General features: G+C 45.2%; 1 protein-coding gene across 2 annotated transcripts in view; it reads left to right on the top strand.

Moving 5' to 3' along the window:
- The first annotated feature begins 980 nt into the window (after positions 1-980).
- Positions 981-19007, top strand: part of FBXW4 (F-box and WD repeat domain containing 4) — a 61548-nt gene continuing 43521 nt past the window's right edge. Inside the window, exons 1-5 of one of the 2 annotated variants that reach the window (XM_032695204.1) lie at positions 981-1328; positions 12479-12574; positions 15228-15413; positions 16585-16717; positions 18867-18961. In XM_032695204.1, coding sequence (XP_032551095.1) covers positions 1078-1328; positions 12479-12574; positions 15228-15413; positions 16585-16717; positions 18867-18961 — 761 coding nt within the window. In that variant the 5' untranslated portion in view covers positions 981-1077. The remainder of the gene's footprint in view (positions 1329-12478; positions 12575-15227; positions 15414-16584; positions 16718-18866; positions 18962-19007) is intronic. The other variant, XM_032695203.1, reaches the window with a different exon arrangement.

Below are 19007 nucleotides of genomic sequence, written 5' to 3'. Positions count from 1 at the left end.
TATGCTATGGTAACCTCATTATATGCTGAAATTTATTATCCTACTCCACCCTGCAAAAGGAGATGTAGACTGTGGTGGCTAAGTGACACCTGTTCAAAGCATTCTAGGCAGATGATGAACTTCTTATAATTTATCTATTTTTTAATTTTGAGGGAGAAATTTCCTCAGCATTTCAGGCTTCTGTGGAGTGGAAAGTACTATAAGAAAGAAAAACACAACACTAGACTCATATTTTCCTGCTCCACTGTCTGCGGAGGACTACTTTGCCATTTTGGACCAGAATCCTTCTGCGTTGTCAGTACTCCAGGCTCCTGTGGATGGCAACAATGACTCAGTTATTATGAACTGTTCTTTTGTGGTGGTGTGCTGGTGTATGTGTACACACACGTGTGAACTGCGAGCACTTTTCTGCCTTCACTCTGTGGAGCCCTGGAAGGAGGAATGGACTGCATGGAAGGGTGCTGGCGAAATCCATTGTAGCAGGGCCTGCTGTTACATGGGGAAGACCCTTATGTTACCTGTCCCAGGAATCTGAGAGTGTTGAAAACTGCTGTGCAGCACCAGATGACCTCTGCTGTCACTTTGTGCGTGACATGGGCTCCTGACCCTGGTCAAGAATAATTAATGAGCATTAACCACCTTGCTGTTCACCTTCCTTTGCAGGGGTGCAGTGCCTAGCTAGGGTTGCTCCAGGTGGAGCAGATGTTCTGGTTACCTGGGATCACTGTCCCCACCATTAATTGCTCACGTTATTAATGAATACTCAGATCAGGTGACACTGCTAATCTGAGATCGGAAGACAGATCCGTGAGCCGGTCGGGGGGGGGGCGGAAGGGGGCAGCTGCACAAGGAGAGTCCCAGTGGCTCCCATTAATGAATTAATCCGCTAACGAGGGTGGGCTCGGCGGCCCGTGCCCCCTCCGGTCCCGGCAGCCGCCTCCTCCCCCGGAGGGGGCAGTGACAGGCAGCGGCTCCTGCCCCATGTGACTGGGGAGCGGCTGCCCCGTCCATGGCTTGGCCTCCCCCGGGCAGCAGCAGCTCCGGCTCCCGGGGAGGAGGGGCGGGAGCTGCTGCTCCATGGGGAGGAAGGGCAGCCCCCGGTCCCCCCAGGCGGAGGGGGGATCCCGGGCCGCCTCCCCCCCATCCCCGCTCTGGGCCTTACCCGAGGAGCTGCTGCTCCTCATCTGCTCCTACCTGGACGCGCAGGCCTTGGGCCGCCTGGCCCAGGTCTGCCGCCGCCTGCGCTTCCTCAGCGGCCGCGATCTCCTCTGGAGGCGCATAGCCCGCGGCTGCCTCAACTCCGGCTTCACCCAGCTCGGCACCGACCTGTAAGCGCGGCCTTCCCGGCGGAAGGGCGGGGGGGCGGCGGCCGGGAAAGGCCGGGGATGCTGCGGCCCAGCCGGTTGCCAGGGGCGGGCTGCGCTCCCGGCGTGGCCGCCGCGGGGCCGCGGGGGGCGGGGGACGCGAGTCCATTCCCGAAGCGCGGCTGCGCCGCCCTGTCCCCGCGCCAGGGGAGGCGGCGAGGGCACAGGAAGGGCCTCCCCGGGAGGGAGCGGCCGCTGTGGCACCCCGGCGTGGCGGGGCCGGGTTCGGCCCCGGCGCTGCCCAGCAGGGCTGGGGGAGGTGCCTCTTGTCCCCGCGCGGGAGCGGGCGAGGATGGCGGGGGCTTCCCGGGATGCCTCAGCGCCAGGCCCAGCGGGAATGCTGCAGCGTGAGGCCCTCTCCAGACCTGGAGAACTGTGTACAACTCAGGGTTCCTCAATACAAGAAAGACAGGAATTGCTGGAGAGGGTCCAGCGGAGACCACGAAGATGATGAGGGATCTGGAGCATCTTTCGTGTGAGGAGAGACTGCGGGAGCCGGCCTGTTCAGTTTAGAGACGACTGAGAGGGCATCTCTTTAATGCATATAAATATCTCAAAGGGTGCCAGGGGGTTGGTGCCAGGCTGTTTCGGTGGTGCCCAGCAACAGGACAGGAAGCAATGGCCATAAATTAAACTACAAGAAGTTTCCCCTCTACATGAGGAAGAACTTAAGTACACTGAGGGTGGCGGAGCAATGGGACAGGCTGCCCAGGGAGGGTGTGGAGTCTCCCTCTCTGGAGACATTCCAAACCCACCTGGACACATTCCTGTGTCACCTGCTTTAGGTGACTCTGCCTTAGTAGGGGGGTTGGACTAGATGATCTTCAGAGGTCCCTTCCAACCCTAACAATTCTGTGGCTCTGTGATCAGCTTGGTCCCCAGACTGCTCCAAACAAAAACGCAGAGGCTCAGGGGCATCACCCTAGGGGAGGTGGGAAAACAAGGAGATGGAGGGAGCTGTTGTGTGCAGCTGGGGTGGCTCCTGTGTGCCCATGCGCCTTCACCGCTTCTGAGCAGCAGCCCCTGCCATGGTCTCAAAGACACCTCAGAGAAGAAGCTGCAAGGTAGCAAGGCCTGGGATGGTGTCCTGAGAAAAGGCTTCAGAGTGGGCATGGGCCCTCAGAAACATGTATCTTAGGCTCTCCTCACAGAGCAAGTTGCTGGTATAGGTGGTGATATCTGTCACAGAGAAAGTGACTCTTGGACCTTCATGGCTTCTGGGTTTTAAAGTTTTGTGAGTAGGGATTATTGATTTTCTTTTCCTGGTGTCTATTTTTATTTTTCCTCCAGTTCAACAGCACAACGTAAGTTAGGAAGAGGTGTGAGCCCTCTTGGCTTTGCTGTGTATGACACCAGCGTCTTTCTAGATGAAGTGCCTTTGGGGCTTAGGCCTTGGTTGGTAAGGACCTAGAGTCTGCCTTTTCTCTCTCAAATCTGTTTATGTACCAAATGCCACTCAGAGGCAGCCCCACAGTATGGGCTTTCCTTGCTACTTAAAGGATGCCAAGAGGAAGTTTAGAGTGTTAGGGTCTATAAATCCCTTGCTACGGTTTTCCTGTAGCTGCCGGCATGGATTTTGTTTGTCATCCAGTGACTTGGTACTGTAAACACTGTGTTGACATGACTCAAAAGAAGGGATGTCAGGTTTTGAACCCTATTTTACTGTCTCATATTGCTATTCATCAATAACACAGACTTCAGAGAAACAATTATAGCTCCTCCTCGCAGGAGCAGAACTTTGGTGGTGGTGAAAATTCTCGTGTTGGGTTTTCAGGCCAGCACTTCAACCTGCTCAGTCTTCACAGCTTGAAAGTTAAGCGGAGTTCCCTTGGAAGTCAGCAGGAATAAGCACTGCAGAATGGCTGTGTATTGGACTCTTGTCTACTGTGATATATGATTTTGTCTCCCAAGGAAATGAAGTTCTGTATTTTTCATTAAGAATAAGGTGATACTGTGCTCCTTCAGTTGCAGGAGGGATCAGGTGTACGGCAGACCAGGTGCGGTGTGTGTAAGGACCACCACTTCCCCCTGCAGAGGAATGCAGGTCTATAAACAGCTACAGAAGAGGTTTGCTAGGTCAGAGGGTTTCAGAGAAGGGAAGGCTGCTTGAGTATCATGAACTCCCAGGGATTTCAGTGCTGTTAGATTTGCTATGTACAGGGTTTTTTTAGTAATTCTAGGATATGCTCTTGTGCTGAGTTCTATTTTCAAGTTTTCCTTAAACAACTCTAGTACTGAGAGCTGCTTTTAGCACTGATCAGCACTGCTGTGGTCCTGGGGAGTTCAGTCATGGATAACACACTGAAGTGACATTACAAGTGGTTATGAAGGAACCTTGAGGTATATCCGGAGGATGAATCCTTTAATTACTTTTAGCTTCATGGAAGGCTTAGGCATTCTCCAGTTCTTTGAAATGGTGTGCCAGATCTTACAGAGAATGCCCCAAAGCAAACACTTGTTTTCCCTGTATGGAGATCCAGCATCTGTGGGCAGCTGCATGAGTTTTGCCCCAGTAGGGTAGACAGTTTTGGCAATATAGCAGTACGAGGGGGTCTGGATATCTGAACATCTGCAGAAGAACCAGTGTGAGTGCATGTGTTGAGTTGTACAGCTGTAAAATTTGCAGTTAGCTGAAGAAGAGTTTGATAGTCTCTGTGGCAGCTTGAGGGTTTTAACTAGCCATGTCTCTTCCATAGCACTTGCTCCTCATGCATGTCTCCAAGATCAGGAACAATCTCTGAGATTGGTGCTCTTACAATTGAGGGAGTAAGATTTGCCGAGAGATACTGTATTTTATTTAACACACAAGTACAAATTGGGGTGGGAGTTGAGGTAAGCTTCTGGGCACACGGCCTTTCTTGATAGTAATTCCAAGTAGGAACCCGGTAGATTGCTCACAGAAGGTTAAATTTGAGCTGAGTAGGTATTTAAGCTAAAATATCACTGTGTAAATAGGATGGTGATGAAGATGATGGATAGCTGGACCTTCTTGATAACTGTGCTTTCTTAGTGATATGGGGTAACACTTGAGTTTGTCAAACTTGGTTTTGACTCAGGAGCTGAAACTTCTGTTGCATGTTCTGGCTAATATTGCATGAGCTGAACACTGGGTTTTATTTTTAACAGGTTTTTGTGCAATACTGTGAGCAATTGAGAAAGCGAAGGCTGGAACTGTTTAGGGTTAATGTACTTAATAAAATAACGTGCATGGTTCTAACATTAGATTTTAAACTGATGGTCCCTTGGAGGCTGGCATAAGTTAAAAACTAGTCTAGGGAGTATTTACAGTTTAAAACAAAAACCCATCTCAGAATAGTTTGATCATTTCTTCTGTTAAATGGCTTTTGATAAGCCATCTGTTAATGCTTTGTAAATAGCAATAAATTTGAGCCTAGAGTGAGATAGCTGTGAAACTTATCCCCTACCCCCACTTACCCATTTTTAAAAGGGTGATTAAGTTGAAAATGACACTGTTTCTTTAAAATGTTGTTTCTGTTTGGTATATCTTCTGATAATTGTAACAAGAAGATCAGAAGGAAAGGGCTTTATCTTATATGTGAAAAAACTGGTTTTGCAGTCAGCTTGCTTATAGAACTTCTTTATGGCAAAACAGGGAAGAGAGAAGATTGATAAGAAACTGGATGCAAACCTCTAGCTGTTAGCAGCAGGAAAAAGAAAAATAGTAGTATATGTGAAACAATTTGATTTTATTTAACTTTTATATTATTAAACTATTTGTCATCCTGGCTACATACTTTTAAAAATTGCCAGCTATGGTTATCTCTGGACACTTGCTTAGGCTTAAACAATGTTAAATTGAGTTGTAATGATGCCAAAGGAAGATATGCATTTAATCCCAGACACTAACTGTTATTGTCAAAGGCATATTCACAACATTGACCATCTCTCATATTTGCCGTTTCTAGTACATTCAGCTGATTGGGAGACACAGATGTAAGCCAAATTAAGTATTTAAGGTATTGATTCAATTGTGCACTTGCAGGAGAAGAACAAAGTTTACTTTGAGAGATGTATCTGTACACTTAATTTCTTTGGCGGGCTGAGGGGTATCACTAGGTTTGCATCAGCAGGAGTCACTGTATGTTAGGAACAACAGGAGCTGACTTGCAAGGGTTCTTAAAGCACACTCTTGGTGTTAAAAAGGTGTTCTTTCTTCTTTGAATCAGCAGTAAATAAATGTTCAAGAGAATATTGTTTCACTGTTACGGAAGCACAGAGTGGTTCTAGATGGATGTGCTTCTTGGCACCTGTCTTATGCGTCTCTCTATATCAGGCTACCACTTTTTCTGTATGGTGGTGTTAATTTTATGTATAAGACCTGTACTGCTAAGAGACCTTGTTATGAGGATGGTAAAAAGATAGTCCCTATGCTGAAGATTTTTACTTCACTCTGTCATAGGAGCAGCTGAAGCAAAAGTTGAGCTCCATCTTCAAGATGGAAGGTGAAAGGTGCAGTTTTTGTTTCAAAAACACATGGCAGCATATCACAGTAAAGTTAAGACTTTACAACACTTTCTGGAGCTAAACTGTAGCTGAGCAGTAGCACAAAGCCTTTGGGGTTTTGGTGAGTATAGTGATATTACAGTTGTGTCCTGTAGCCTGTGTCTGTTTTGCCAGCTGTTGTACAGGCCCAGCAAGAGCAGTCTCTGCCCTGATGGGCTTGCTGCCTAAATAGCCAGGGTAAACAAGGGCTGGGAGGTGAAGCAGAGGCAGAGAGATGTCAACCAAGCTGCCCTCTGTGCAGCAGGTCAGTGTCAGAGCCAGGAATAGCAGAGGGTGCTTTAAGCCTTTATCCAGTGCCTGCCTGCTGGACCACCTTGGACTGGAGAAATTGGAGAGGCAAAGAGCTCATTGCAAGGTGGCTCTTTATTTAAAGCATGGAAGAAAGGAATAAAGTTGCAGCTGGGCTAAACTTATTTCCTCTTTGTTACAAAGGAATTTTAGAGGGCAAGTTAAAAGTTGCAACCTAAATAGCTTGACAATTTGCTCTTTGTAATGTATTAATAGATGTTGTCAAAATATAGAAATGTTCCACTGTATATTTTCTCTCCCCCCATCCCCTGTTCTGCCTTGCCTGCTAGGATCATGGTATATTCTCCAGTTCAGAAAAACAGATCCATTAATGGACGAATTTATCATCTCTGAGTATTTAAGAGCTTGTGTAAGCATTTCTGTGAGTTAATAAGAGCTGTGTTTTTTCCAGATCTCGGAAAAATGTATACACCTACAGGAGCAGGAAATGGCCAATCTGTGCAAGTCAAATCCAAATGCAAACTGCAGCAATCATAGAAGACCTCTGCCTTCACCACTGGAAGGGGAGGGAGTGGGAATGCTTGTAAAGCTGCTTCAGTTTCCTTCATCTTTTTTTGTTTTACCAAAATTTCATTACATTAAGACAGAAATGAAGTAGGCAATGAACTGCTGTAGATGATGCAGAAGGGAGTACTCTGGGGAGGATATTGCAGTAATGGCAAAAGCCTGGAAGAGGGCATGCAGCTATTGCTTTGTGCTGGAAAAGTCAGTGGCTTTTATAAACTGTGCTTACTTTTGTTCTTGCTCTAAACTCTTAATGCCAAGCAGGACAGATCTTCCAGGACAACTCCACAGCATTGGAACTTCTTTTTGTTCTAGGAAGGTGAAGTTTGTAAGAGTTCTTTGAGGCCTGCTTACCTTTCCCTTAAAATATTCACAATTTCAAAGTGGAAGAATTTTATGTAGTTCAGAATAGTTATGTAGTTAAAATATGTGTGCTGTGCTTGTCACTATTATCTCTGTTAAACTAGCCATAGGTTATTTCATTCTATCCAAATGCTACCCTAACAGTCTACTCTTTCAGATCAGAATACACATGACAGCTATTGAGCAGCCGCAGGTTTTCTCAGATCTTTCCAGGGCCATGCATTTTTTGAAGCAGCCCAAATTTCATTCTCTAAAAAGCCAACATAGGTCCCTGAGAGTGTCCAAACCCTGCCTGGAGTTTCTAGCCATGTTCCCATTGCAATCACTTGTAAGGGAGAGGGCATCTGATGGCGGAGTGGTTGGGCTCAATCCTGGTGATGGTGGTTTTTTTGGAAGCCTGTGTGAAGGTGTGTGTCCTTACTGTGCGTACAGAAATTTGTCTGCACCCCTAGGTATTGTTAGAGTCTCTTTTTCATGAGACGACTTGTTCGTGAGAGCTTTTGGTGGAGCAGTTGACCTGCACAGCCTGGTGCTGTCTAACTGAGATGGCATAGACACACCAGAGAAGGGAAGGAACAGCAAGAGAACAGTCAGTAGAACTTTCTTCTGTCTTGGAGTTATTCGAGCCTGTGTCACGTAGGGAGGGGGGGAGCACAGAAGACAGGCTGAACATGGCAGTAAGCTAAATAAGGGTCATGTGCTAAAGGAATTCAGTTGGAATTTTTGTCCTGGAAGAGGCATTTTGAAAGCCAGCCGACCTGTTGAGGACAGCAACAGGAGCTTCTGACATAAATAGCTTTTCCCTCTCGGCTGTCTGTTGGTGGCCTGTGACTTGTGGCTGCACTGAGACCCTGCCACTGAACAGGTGTGTCCCAATTACACAAATAAGCACAGTTGGTCCTTGTGTTAGCCACCCTTGCCACAGGGCCAAGGTTGAAAGTGAGGCTTAGCCACTGTGACCTGTTTGTTCTCTGTATGACCCTTCCAGTCAGGCCTGAGGCAGGCTGGTGACAGCCTTTATGTAGACAACAGATTTTGTCCATGGAAGAGATTCAGTCTCAGCAGGTCTCTGCAGACTTGCATTTCCAGATGAGCTTTTTGGTAGTTAAAATGTAGCAAAACGTGAAGGATTTTGCCGGGTTAGGATGCCCCATGCAGCTGGGAAAATACACAGTATGACATGTCGGTGTTACCTTCTGTAACACAGTATATGTTGTTGCAGGCACCACTGTTTTGGCATATGCTGAAATTGTAGATGACCGGTAGAAATCTCCCTGGGACGCAGTGAAGCGCGGAAGCTCTCGCTATTGCAGAAATACCATTTCTGATGGCAAAGGACTTTGTGTGAGGAGGGGATAAATGAAGGCAAAATCTGTTGGATATGAAGCTTTAGGAGGTGATGTGCTTGGACTCTGGCTGAGTGATTCTTTCATTGCTTTCTTTTGAGGCCTAGGCCAACAACTGCCATGGTGGCTGAAGTCACCTGGGTCAGTGGTGCTGTGTGGGGACAGTCCCAGTCTCTCACTTCAGCAGCTGGGAAATGGACTCCAGAAGGAATATTACATTTCTTTTGGCAACTCTGCCAAGAAAGAGAGGAAATTCATAATTTGAGCAAAATACATTTAGCTTTTTTTTTTTTGTATGGTGGGGTGAGGTAGGGAGGGGGAAATGAAAAATCCTTTGTAATGGGTTGCTTAGGATGATTTTTCTCCTGGAACTCCCTCTCAGGTTGTGAGAAATATTCTTTCTTAACGTAAGGGAGTCTTTGTAAGGGGAACTTCCATCAGGAGTGCGTGCAACTGGAAACACATGTTAGGTCAGGTCAAATATTGCACTGTATGGTTTGGGATCCCGACAGAGTGCTTTTTGGGTTAATTAGTTAATAACAAAGGTACCCTTGTATGTTCTTTGCCATGTAACTCTATCAGCTGTTGATACTGTGATACCCTAGCAAAGGCGTAAGATGATGCACACTGGTGTGTTTTAAGAACATTTTTCTTGAATTTTATTGAGTTTTCACATTCAGTGTTCACTGATTCCTTCATCCTATGTTTCTAGGATGTGGGACTGTACTTCAGTTGCTTTCTAATGCAGGGCTGCGTAGGTCCTGCTAAAAATAGCAGTCCTTCCTCGGTGAGTCAGCCTTCAGCAGTCTTGAAGTTCACTGTTGGGTGGCTTCTCTGGGAACATGAATGCCAAGATCTTGATTTCACAGAGCGCTTATGCGTGTACTGAATTTTAGGAATGTGGCTTAGTATTTTGCTGGATTGCAAACTAAGAAAGGTCAAAGTATTCACTGGCCAGTGGATAGTGGTCCCTCCCCAGCATTTTGCGTAGTATTTGGCTTCATGAGGTGGTTTAGTCTCCTGAATCTTTGTTCAGCACAGTTGCTGAAGTGAGAGGTACAGTTAAGTCAACCACTGTGTTTAGATGTGTAATGTCTGTTGATTACCTATCATGGAACAATTCTTAAAAGTTTTTACATGTAGGAAGTGTGTTGATCATGATTGAAGCAAAATAGTCTCTTGTAGGGGAGAAAAGGAAATTTCCAATCAAATTATTAAGTTTATATGGTGGTGCCTTTTTTAACTTTCTAAGATTTGAGAACTGTTCTCATGCATTGCAGTGATTCTCATCACATTTTTTTTGTATCCTGGGAATTGCTGTGGGAGGTGCTGTTGAGGAATCAAATAAAATATAAAATTATTAACAAATATCAAATTATATCTCAATACTTGATTCCGTCACTGGGCTTCATTTAACTTCTCTTCTGGTATAGGGGATTGAATGTCTCTGACCAGCACTTGAAAATCGTTGCAGTTCAGTCTCTGCTGCCTTGGCATTGCCAAAGGGGAGGGATGTATCCGTCCAATTTTTACGTCAACTTTCTCCGTATGTCCCTTTTCTTGCCTCTATTTTGATTGAATAAAATGCCTGGAAAATAAAAGGTGGATACTTTTAAGACATGTTTAAATTAGTTGGATCCAGAGCTGCGATATGGTGGAAGCAGGCTGGATGAATAATCTATATCTATTAACAGTAAAACAAACAAAAAACCAAACCAAACGCTCCCAAAACCCCACCAGACCTCCCCCCAAATAGTCCTCCCCGCACAGCCCTCAGCCCTTCCAGATTGAGGATATTGATTTCTGTGGAAGAATGAGGTGTCTGTTGCAGGAGTAAGCGTGGTAGTGAACTGGTACTCTGAGCCAAGCCAACGTGTGACTCTTCTGAAATTCCACTTTCAGCAGCAGGAGGACCAAGGTCTGCCTCCCAGCCAGAAAAGTGACCAGCAGTGTAAGATGGAGGCTGCTTTTTTGACCTTGGATTCACCTTTTTCAGAGCCTTGGAAATTCCATCTAGTCTTAGTAGGGTTTGTACATTGAGCTCAGGATGTCTGGTTGGGCTAGCACGTGTTGGAAGGGGGTTGTGGCGCGAGTGCATTTTCCATCACTGTGTAAGCTGGTGACTTAAAATCTGTACGTGGGGAGAACTTAACTGAGGGTTGAGTGTGGGGAGGAGAAGTGTTTTGGAGTAATGAATGGAACTGGATGTAGGCGGAGAGCCTGAACTCTGTCTGGGAGAGTAATAAGCAATGAGGAGAGTGGACTTGACCTGACTTTTCAGTGCTGCACATTCCTCATCTCAGACACTATCTGGCCCCATGAGCTCCTGCAAGTGCTCCCTTTAAAAAAGGAATTCCTCTTCTTGCAGCCTAGGCTGACTCTCTATTTGTTTTTTTGTTTGTTTGTTTGTTTGTTTTTCAATGGCTATGAGAAATAAAGAGCTTGTAGCTTTCTAAATTCAGTTTTAATTGGTGTGGCTCTACTGATCATAAAGTTAAAGTTGCATGGCTTTCTAGGGTATGAAAAGCTTTTCTGTGTGTGGTTTCTGTTTTTGTTTAAAATGGGTCACATGCCCAGGAATGCAGTCAAATTATAATGGTGACTAAGTGCCGGAAAGCATAGAAAAGAGGAGGGAAGGGTGAGCAGAGAAAAAGAAGCCTGAGGCTATGGAAGGAAGGCTGGGAAAATAAGAGTCTGGCCAGACCCCAGGGCCAGGTTAGAGATTCCTACACCCATTAACAACCACAGGAGATGTTTATTTACAGGGAGCTAATCTTTGTTTTAAAAATGACAGAGTACCCAAAAATGCCACTTTTGGGAAGTGGACTGAGGGGACTGCAGGGAAGGGAGGAGGAAACTGGTTCTGATCAGGCACCAATTCCCATCTCTTAAGGATCTTCCCTTCATCCTATACATCTGGGAACACTGACTGTTGAGAAATGCATGAAAGGGGGATAAACTCTTACAGTCTAGGAAGTGGTTCACAGCTCCTAGTTAAGAAGGATAACTTCAAGAGTTTCTTCTTGTTTGTAGTTTTCTGATTTTTTTTTTAACTAAGCAGTTCCACCAAGGATATGGAATAATTAAATTTTGATATGAGAAAAGTGGGAGCTAAAGCTGTCTATTTCCCCATCTTTCATCAACCATGAAACATTGAAGCAAACCGGGTATTGAACAGCTGCTTGAACTGGGTATGTTCATGTAGACTCTAAAGAGACCTTCGTCCCAGGTCTCTATGGTACCTACTTTTTGTCACCTCTTGAACTGTGTTATTTTTGGTTTGTTTCAGCTCACCCCAATAACTTTGATTTGTATCCCAGCAACGGCTTATGAGCCGTAGTCTCTCTTTTAGTAGTTTTGTCTGACTGTAAGTAGAGAATTTTCCAGTGATGTGCTGGAATTCTCTATCCTTTGGTGAGCAGCTGCAAAAGATAGCTTGTCTTGGTGTGTGTCTGCATTGGGTGGTTTATACAGACAAATGTATTTTATCTTTAGTCTGAACACATCTTGATTTCTGATTATTGTATCTGGTTATGTGATTGTCAGACAGGTGAGACTCTGGAGCAGTTTCTTTGCTAGTCCTTCTAGATAGACACACTCCTCTGGCTTCCAGTTTCAGTGTTCTCCTGACTAGTGTTTCCTCCATCTGTTCTTGTGTGGTGTTGTCCTTAATTGGCTCTTTTTAGTCTCTATTAAAAGAGTGATGTGCTGTTTCTTTGGTTCTTCTGGTAGTTCCTTTCTGTGTCATCTTGTTTGGATTACATTTTGTCTGAACCTGTGTTGCATTCAGTATAGTTGATCAAGTCTTGATCAGACTTAAGGCTTGTACACTAGTGATCATCAGATGTGACTTTCTGTGCTAATAACCCCCCACTCTGCTAAGTGTTCCTTTCTTCTCAGCTTTCATGAATGTGCTTACCGTGGTGTGGCTCTGGTACCATCAGCATTTACCAGTTCATCGTTTGTGGAACCAGAGTGAGAGCTTACCTGTGACCAGCTTGAGTGCATTTGTTGTCCAGATAGCATCACTCCTGGTTGCTAATCTCATCTCTCTTCCTCTGTCTGCAGAGCTGCTGGCATTCCAGTGAAGGAGAGGGTGAAAGTATCTCAGAACTGGAGGCACGGACGCTGCCGGAGGGAGACGGTCCTGAAATGGAAATGCAAGCAAGTGGCTTCTTTCTCCTCATCTTTGTTCTGTGACCGCTGCTGTGGGGCCTTGGGTTTGCGCCCGTGCCCTGAAATGAGGTGTTTCCTGCTCCTTGTGATACATAGGGTTGCTGGCCTATTTTTGCTGTTGCTGGCCAGCTGGATGAGGGGTAACTAGAGTTGCTGCCTTGACCTAAGGATTCATGCTGAGTAATTTGAAATTGTCTTTGATCTGATCTGTAGAGTTTTACTTGGATTTACCAATCTTTACTACAGACTTTGAACTGTTGTGTTCATATCTACTGCTGTATTCCATGAGCAGTTTTCTGTCCTGCTCTGACAATGAGCATACCTTGATCCCAGATGTGGACTTAGGTATCCCCTCAAAATACTTGGTTTGTTTCCTGTGGTTTTTCCTGGCCCTGATTTGGACGTACAATCTAAAATGCTAATTGACATTCTTTGGCCTTACGCCTCTTCATTCTGATACCTTAGGCTTCTCCCCTTCACTTAAAAAAAAAAAAGTATATTTGACATTAATGAGAGGGGATCATTGTTAAATTCTTGTTTGCAAAGGTATACTCGGCTTTCAAAGCAAAGCATAAGATAGGTCTCTTGTCTGAACAGCACATGTAAATTCTCAGCCTTCTCATCATCAGACTGAAGGAAAAATGAGAAAGACTATGGTTTGTTAGCTGCTGAAGAACAGGGACCTTCTACTGAGCTTTCATGCCTTTTTGTACTGTGTAGATTGAAGTGATGGATAATGTGCCACTTCTTTTCTAAAGTCCTGGGAACAGCTGTAATGAGCAGAGTGGGTTTTGGTGCAGGTTGTATACCTGCCTTTGAAGTGCTTGCAACCATCTGTGAAGACAGGCTCTGTGGATGTTAGAGATCATTACTAAACCAGCTTCCCAAGTGAAAAGGCAAGGACTGATTTAATGAGGCCACCATCCAAATGGCATCCTCTAATTTTCATTTATCCTGCTTCATATTTGTTACTTCTCCTTATGAAAAAGCCATAGAAAAAGGTAAAAAGCTAAACTGCAGCAAAAGGAGAGCCACAGAAACTGGCTGTAGTCTAGGTAAGCTGGATATTCACTTGCTTTTAGAGGATGTGTAGGAGTGGAGGAAGGAAGAGGAAATCAAAGACCACCTAAAACCAAAGCTGCTGCTCTAAAGATATGCCTCTTTTTTCCATGCATATGATCAAGTCCCAGATGAACGCTATAAACTCAACTACTTTGTCCGTGTGACTAAAGCCTGTTATTGGAGATGAATCTCTCAATTGGAGATTGAAGGCAAGCAGGAACCTTCTATCTAATGAGCAGTCTTGTCCTCTTGCTTGTCTCATTGTGATGTTGTGAGGTACGGCTGCATGTAGTGGCTCTGATGACACAGAAAAGCATGACCTCTGAGGATGAATGATCTAAAAAAAGAGGGAGATAGGTTTTCATGAGGAGCCCTCCTGCTTTCAAAACAGTTTGTTCCTGAATAGTCTGAAAGCTGATTTTGCTCAATGTTTCCGTGGGTGTTGGTGCACTCAGCAGTGGCTTCAGAGTACAGACAATTCCATGCATCCATGCCCCATAGGACATGAGCCCCAGGTCTCTTTGTATCTGGCCTTGCTATATCCAGAAATCTTATTTGCTGATTCTCTGACAGCTACACAAAAACAAGATCTTGAGCAAAGGTCTCACTGCCTAAGTGTGCATCGTAGCCTGTTTTCTTCTATATTTTGGTTTTGTTTCAGGAATAAATAATCCTCATGATAACAGACTTGATTCAGACATTGAGTGTCTTCTCCTCTTCTTGGTCTCCCAGGAAGTAAAGCATATTTTCCACTTGTAACACCAATCTTAAATACTTTGGAATAGTTCTTTTGGCAGTCCACTGCTCATGGCCTGGAACCTGTCTCTAGGAACCTGCCAATGTCTCACAGAAAGCAGGGGGCAGAAAGGGTGTATGTACTCTTCTGAAAGACAGGTAATAGAAATCAAGGGCTTGCTCCACAATTGCTTTTGGGTCAGCAGTGGAAGAGGTGTGCATGTAGAAAAATACCTCTTCTACACGATGGGCATAAAGTTCTTGAGTAGCCTCAGACTGCAGGAGGTGGATGACTTTCTGGTTGTAGGAAGACCTGTGGTATTTGATGTGACCTGCTCTCCTGCTCAGATGCATATGGAACACTGGCAGCTTTATGGTCTCTGCTGGGCATCAGGAAATAGTGTGCAGGATCAAAACTTACTGTTTGCTCCAACAGCCTCATATTGAAGGCTCTGTCAGAAGTACTCAGCATAGCTCACCAATGCCTGAGAGTCTAGTTTCTTAAAAAGTACAGGGCTCCTGTGCAAGCTCAGGGACCCTTAAGTATTTCCTGTCTAACCTCACTAGACTTTTGGCCACCTTCTCCTTCAGAGATTCCGTGCTTCCTTTTTCTCAACTCTTGGTTAGAAAAATGCCTGCAATGTAACCTGCTTCCTATGTTGCTGGAGAAGGTCTGCTTTTGTATGTGACCTGCAACTCCAACTTCAGTTTTCTTGAGTGGGCATTTGTTTTTCTTCATATATTTACATATGCAGTCTTTTATTTTTATTTTGTGTGTGAGATTGTTTTGTTTTGTTTTCTTCTCCCCACTCCTGCATGTCCTCAACCTGCTCTCTGTTTGCAGTTTGATGCCATGGATGGAGCTGGATGGCGAGTATCTCTACCTGTCTCAAGCAGAGACCATCCAGGCCTACCCCATCTGTCCAGAGGGTACAGGTTTGCAGCGTCACCCTCAAGCCATCTTCTCTGGCCACCAGGAGGACGTTTGTCGCTTCGTTCTTGTCAACTCCCACATCGTCAGTGGAGGAGGGTAAGTTGCGTGAATGAAGGAGCCCAAGGATTGTGGCACTGAAGTTGGAAAGATTTTGTGTAACTCCAGCCCAGAGCAGAGGGGCCAGTCTTGTTACACAGTGTCCTCATGCTTGGCTGTGGTCAACTGCTGCTGCTTCCTCTCTTATAATTTGATTCTGTCCTGGAAAAGCTTCTACTACAGCAGTGAAAGAGCTGAGTCTCATGCTGTTGACCTTATAAAGTGTCCTTTTCTCTTTTAAACTTGTGTAAGCATCCACAGGATGTTGAATAGGGATTGACTGATTGCACACCTGACTGATGTGCAAGTTTCATTTCTTTCCCTGTTAGAGTCGGGGTATCTAGACTGTTCTAATAATCAGTACTGCTGGTTAGCTGGGACTGCAGTGGTGCAGAAAGCTTTCTGGGGACAAGTATATATTTATTAGATCCACTGATATAATTGTGGAGAGGGGGAAAACTGCCAAGCGTTCCAGCATACACACACTTCTCCAATTAATTTTGCATCTGACTGGCCTTTTTCAGCAAATGACAGACGTGTTGCTTATAAAGTTATAGCCACTAAAATACACAGCAGTTAAACACGGAGCTGGGAGAGACAAGCATGGCTGTCTGCCCTGGATATGGTGAGACTCTTCCCCATGAACTGTAGCCCAAAATTCAGGTGAAAATGAAGGCATGCATTTAAAATTCCAGTAACGGTATTGTTTGAAAAAAGTCTAAACGTCTGTGTAGTCAATTCAAAGTACAGCACCCTACATGGCTGCTCTGAAATGAATGAAAAGCCGAGACTTGGATGTGGGTGAGAATGTCCTCTAACTTGTTCCCATACTCCAGCCATTCAGCATAGAGACAGTATTCTGGCAAGCTCAAAGTAGTAGTAGGAGGAATGATTGCTCTGCTAGTTTCTGCAGCTTAACACAAAGTGGAAGGTGGAAAGATTGCCAGGAAAATTTGCACGTGCATCAGATCAGGCTTTGACTGGCCAGATGTGGGATCACAAGAGAACAGGTGATGTGTGAAGGGTGGAGGGTAAATAATGCTACATGATTTCAGCTTCTGTGAGAGACCAGTCCTGGTCTTTTTGTGACACTCTTAAGCGCTAGTGAAAAGTGCACGTCCAGGGGAGATGCAGCTGATACAAACTCCCTGTTTGGTGATTTGTTTTTCAGGGATGGAAGTATTGTCCTTCACAAGATCCATGGCTCCTACAGTGTCAAATTCTCTGCGCATGAACAGGAGGTGAACTGTGTGGATTTCCAAGGTGGCCTCATTGTCAGTGGCTCCCGGGACCGAACAGCGAAGGTGAGCAGTGATGTTTCAGCAGCTGCAGGTGCTGCTGCAGAGGTGACTTCGGAGGTCTTGTGCCGTGAATATTTAAGTGTCAGCAGAACTGTTGTGACCCTGTACTCCTTGCAGGAGGAGCACTGGTTATCTTGGTTTAGGCTCATGTCTCTGAAAAGATGCTTGCTGTGCCAGGCTTTTAAGGAAAAAATTTGGCAGAGGTTTACAACATCAGCTACTGGCTTAAACTAGGACGTGCAGAAGGCAGAAGCTGATATTTTGCTTCTTTCACTGTATATCTGTCTACACTGTAGTGGAGATCTGTGCCATTTAATGTGAAATTTGCTCTATGTATCTCAAACCCATCCTTGCTTTGTGGTACAGTGTTTAACATGCTGTCTGATACCTATTCAGTCTCTGTAAAGGATGGTATGATGTCTTTTCCTATGTTCCTAGATGATGTTCATTTATTTGTGGTGTTTTTTTTTTTTTTTTTTTTTTTTTAATGGTTCTTGGTTTGCTGTATGTTGAAAACTTTGGCTTTTGCTCAGGGTAGGCTGATGAATACTCTTGGTCCCTAGTTCATCTCATAGAGCATTGACGGAGGTTAGAGGAAAAACAGCTATTCCTGTTTTGCAAGAGGGGAAGTTGGAGCAAAGGAAGACTTAAATGTCTCTTTCAAGGTTTTGTAGGAAGCATGTGGAAATGGGTAACTACCTGACAGGCTGCTAAGCAGCATGACCCTATTTATTTTTGTTGTCCTTCTGTACAGATGTACTCCTGGATAAAATCACTCCCAAGTAAAGCAGTGTTCAGATGCAAAAGGCACTACTGGGAATGCCGTTTGCCTCCTGGGAGCAAGGCCTTGATGCTGCTTTGTCTCACACTTTAACAGGGTTGCTCCTCTCCGGTCTGTGGAGCCTCTCTTCTGGGAAATTCCTTTTTGCTACTTCTCTGACAGCTGGAGGACAGACATCCCCGACCTTGAGAACAAATTCCTGAAGGCCAGAGGGGAATTTAAGGCTGTTTTCCTTGGAGCTAGTGTGAGATCTTGCCCACCCAGTGCTCCCCGCAGCATACGTTCTGGAGATGTTCACCTCTTATTTTTTATCATCTCTTTTGTAGGCTGTCTTGTTTGCACGAATGAGACTCTTGGAGGGTGGAAGGGAATCCCTACCAGCCTTTTAAAGGGGCTCTAAGTGTCTAAGCTATTGAGGGCTCTGCCGAGTGTTGATTAGGACTAAGCCCCGAAGAGCTGCTAATGTACATTCCTGTGTGATAGGCAGCAGATAGTGTGCTCTGAGCAATATTTTTAACCTGTAGGAGATAGGGATGCCTTAAAGGAGTTAAGCTTTTCTGCTGCTTTTGCTGACACTAGGTGCTAAATTCCCCGCTGACAAGAATAGCCTGCAATCCTAGGCATTATCAACAAACAAACAAATAGGGCACTCCCTGCTTTGAAGTCTTGAAGTGAAACATTGGGGGTTGGTTACAGAGAAGGGGGGGCTTGCCTCCCATGGGCCAAGAATGATGGCAAGGTGGAGAAAATGAGGGCCACAGGCAGAGGCCCCAGCAAGAATTTTGGGGCCTTTATTAGGACCCAGAAACAAAGGGGTGAACTGGTGGAAGGGGATGTGCATGTTTGCACTGATGGGGGAGGGAAGAGATTTTCTCACATTGTCAGTGAGCAAGGGGGACCTATTTGAAAACAGCCTGGGGTACACTTAAACTTGGTCTGAAGGGGGTGGATTTATAAAAGAAAACTGGTGAACAATTAATTTTATAGATAATATTAATGAAAATTTTTCAGGGGTGCTACAAAGTCTTTCCACACTGTTCAAGAGAACGTATTTGAACAAATCCCACCTCTTGTTTATTTAACTACAGCAGGTGATAACTTTGTGTTGAGTGCTGCCCCTAGAGAGCAAGTGGTGATGGGGGTGCTCTCTCCCTAACCAATTGGGTGGAACATCATACTCATAAGCTGAGATGTTTCTGCCAGTGATCGAAGGCTCTGCTCCTCAAAAATAAGTAATGGGAATTCAGGGAGAGGAACTTGGGGAAGGTAAACATGGCAATTTTGGCAGCTCTTCCAGCACAACATTAGCAGCGTGCATCCTACCTTCTGCAGTTTTGGATGATGTGGCATAACATGCATCTCTCTCTTTAGGTTTGGTCCCTGTCCGCGGGCAGAGTTGGTCAGTGTCTACATACAGTGCAGACAGAGGATCGAGTGTGGTCCATTGCTATCAGCCCATTATTAAGGTAACTGAGATCTCTTTATTCCCAATTTCCAACAGAGAGAAGTAAA

The sequence above is a fragment of the Chiroxiphia lanceolata genome, chromosome 8, assembly GCF_009829145.1.
Source record: "Chiroxiphia lanceolata isolate bChiLan1 chromosome 8, bChiLan1.pri, whole genome shotgun sequence".
Classification (NCBI taxonomy): domain Eukaryota; kingdom Metazoa; phylum Chordata; class Aves; order Passeriformes; family Pipridae; genus Chiroxiphia; species Chiroxiphia lanceolata.
The sequence above is the reverse complement of the archived record's forward strand: the minus strand, read 5'-3'. Positions and strand labels throughout refer to the sequence as shown.